Source organism: Ylistrum balloti, unplaced genomic scaffold (genome assembly GCF_031769215.1).
Source record: "Ylistrum balloti isolate Yb309-2 unplaced genomic scaffold, AGI_CSIRO_Ybal_v1 Utg369674, whole genome shotgun sequence".
Classification (NCBI taxonomy): domain Eukaryota; kingdom Metazoa; phylum Mollusca; class Bivalvia; order Pectinida; family Pectinidae; genus Ylistrum; species Ylistrum balloti.
The window spans coordinates 626,402-629,491 of NW_026781918.1; the positions used below are offsets into that span (position 1 = coordinate 626,402).

Consider the following 3,090-nt stretch of genomic DNA (forward strand, 5'->3'; position numbering starts at 1 on the left):
ATGGAACGCTTCCCAAAATGGGTTAGATCTTCACATCAATATATGTCTCCAGCGTCTCTAAAATCAGCACATATGTCTCCAGCGTCTCTAAAAGCAGAACATATGTCTCCAACGTCTCTAAAACAAGCACACATGTCCCCAGCGTCTCTAAAAACAGAGCGTATGTCTCCAGCTTCTCTAAAACCAGCACATATGTCTCCAGTGTCTCTAAAACCAGCACATATGTCTCCAGTGTCTACAAAAACAGCACATATGTCTCCAGCTTCTCTAAAACAAGCACATATGTCTCCAGTGTCTACAAAAACAGCACATATGTCTCCAGCTTCTCTAAAACAAGCACACATGTCTCAAGCTTCTCTAAAACAAGCACATATGTCTCCAGTGTCTACAAAAACAGCACATATATCTCCAGCTTCTCTAAAACAAGCACACATGTCTCAAGCTTCTCTCAAACCAGCACATATGTCTCCAGTGTCTACAAAAACAGCACATATATCTCCAGCTTCTCTAAAACAAGCACATATGTCTCCAGTGTCTACAAAAACAGCACATATGTCTCCAGCTTCTCTAAAACAAGCACACATGTCTCAAGCTTCTCTCAAACCAGCACATATGTCTCCAATGTCTCTAAAAACAGCGCACATGTCTCAAGCTTCTCTAAAACCAGCACATATGTCTCCAGTGTCTCTAAAAACAGAGCATATGTCTCCAACGTCTCTAAAACCATCACATATGTCTCCAGTGTTTCTAAAGCCAGCACATATGTCTCCAGCTTCTCTAAACACAGAATATGTTTCCAGTTTCTCTAAAACCGGCACATATGTCTCCAGCGTCTCTAAACACAGAGCATATGTCTCCAGCGTCTCAAAAAAAAATCACATATGTCTCCAGCGTCTCTAAAACCAGCACATATGTCTCCAGCGTCTCTAAACACAGAGCATATGTCTCCAGCGTCTCAAAAAAAATCACATATGTCTCCAGCGTCTCTAAAACCATCACATATGTCTCCAGTTTCTCTAAAACCATCGCCTATGCCTCCAGCGTCTCTATACACAGAGCATATGTCTCCAGTTTCTCTAAAACCAGCACATATGTCTCCAGCGTCTCTAAAACCAGCACATATGTCTCCAGCGTCTCTTAAAACAGAACATATGTCTCCAGTTTCTCTTAAACCAGCACATATGTCTCCAGCGTCTCTTAAAACAGAACATATGTCTCCAGTTTCTCTTAAACCAGCACATAAGTCTCCAATGTCTCTAAACACAGAACATGTCTCCAGTTTCTCTAAAACCAGCACATATGTCTCCAGCGTCTCTAAAAACATAGCATATGTCTCCAGCGTCTCAAAAAAATCACATATGTCTCCAGCGTCTCTTAAACCATCACATATGTCTCCAGCGTCTCTAAAACATAGCATATGTCTCCAGCGTCCCAAAAAAAATCACATGTGTCGCCAGCGTCTCTAAAACCATAACATATGCCTCCAGCGTCTCTATACACAGAGCATATGTCTCCAGTTTCTCAAAAAAAAATCACATATGTCTCCAGCGTCTCTAAAACCATCACATATGTCTCCAGTTTCTCTTAAATCAGCAAATATGTCTCCAGCGTCTCTAAAACCATCACATATGCCTCCAGCGTCTCTATACACAGAGCATATGTCTCCAGTTTCTCTAAAACTATCACATATGTCTCCAGCGTCTCTAAAAACATAGCATATGTCTCCAGCGTCTCAAAAAAAATCACATATGTCTCCAGCGTCTCTAAAACCATCACATATGTCTCCAGCGTCTCTTAAAACAGAACATATGTCTCCAGTTTCTCTTAAACCAGCAAATATGTCTCCAGCGTCTCTAAAACCATCACATATGCCTCCAGCATCTCTATACACAGATCATATGTCTCCAGTTTCTCAAAAAAAATCACATATGTCTCCAGCGTCTCTAAAACCATCACATATGTCCCCAGCGTCTCTAAAAACATAGCATATGTCTCCAGCGTCTCAAAAAAATCACATATGTCTCCAGCGTCTCTAAAAACATAGCATATGTCTCCATCGTCTCAAAAAAATCACATATGTCTCCAGCGTCTCTAAAAACATAGCATATGTCTCCAGCGTCTCAAAAAAAATCACATATGTCTCCAGTGTTTCTAAAACCAGCACATATGTCTCCAGCGTCTCTAAAACCAGCACATATATCTCCAGCGTCTCTTAAAACAGAACATATGTCTACAGTATTTCTTAAAACAAAACATATGTCTCAAACGTCTCTAAAAACAACGGACAGGTTTCCAGCGTCCCTTTAAACAGCACAGATGTCTCAAGCGCATATATACAAATAGCACATAACTGAGTCTCCGGTCTAATTTCGTGAACTGACGCAGTATCTTCATCTTCAAATGGAAGTTACCAGTAGTTATAATACAATTTAAGTAAGCATTTGCTATTTTAACATCCCTATATTTCCTACGTTGTTGAAACCAATCTTATCAACCTGTACAGTCTGCCTCGGGGAAACCAATAATATGTACGGATAAATCTGTCCCAGGGAAACCAATCCTATGTTCATTTACAATCTGTCTCGATGAAACCAATCCTATGTACCGGTACAATCTGTCTCGGGGAAACCAACCCTATGTACCGGTACAATCTGTCTAGGGGAAACCAACCCTATGTACCGGTACAATCTGTCTAGGGGAAACCAATCCTATGTACCGGTACAATCTGTCTCGGGGAAACCAACCCTATGTACCGGTACAATCTGTCTAGGGGAAACCAACCCTATGTACCGGTACAATCTGTCTAGGGGAAACCAACCCTATGTACCGGTACAATCTGTCTAGGGGAAACCAATCCTATGTACCGGTACAATCTGTCTCGATGAAACCAATCCTATGTACAGTCACACTCTGTCTCGGGGAAACCAATCCTATGTACAGTCACACTCTGTCTCGGGGAAACCAATCCTATGTACAGTTACAATCTGTCTCGATGAAACCAATCCTATGTACAGTCACACTCTGTCTCGGGGAAACCAATCCTATGTACCGGTACAATCTGTTTCGGGGAAACCAATCCCATGTACAGTC

The 3,090-nt window shown here is 41.6% G+C and overlaps 1 protein-coding gene across 1 annotated transcript; it reads left to right on the forward strand.

Moving 5' to 3' along the window:
- Positions 1-900, forward strand: LOC132563546 (adhesive plaque matrix protein-like). Its single transcript, XM_060228291.1, has one exon. It carries the CDS (start codon positions 1-3, stop codon positions 898-900), a length of 900 nt encoding a protein of 299 aa, XP_060084274.1.
- The last annotated feature ends 2,190 nt before the right edge of the window (positions 901-3,090 follow it).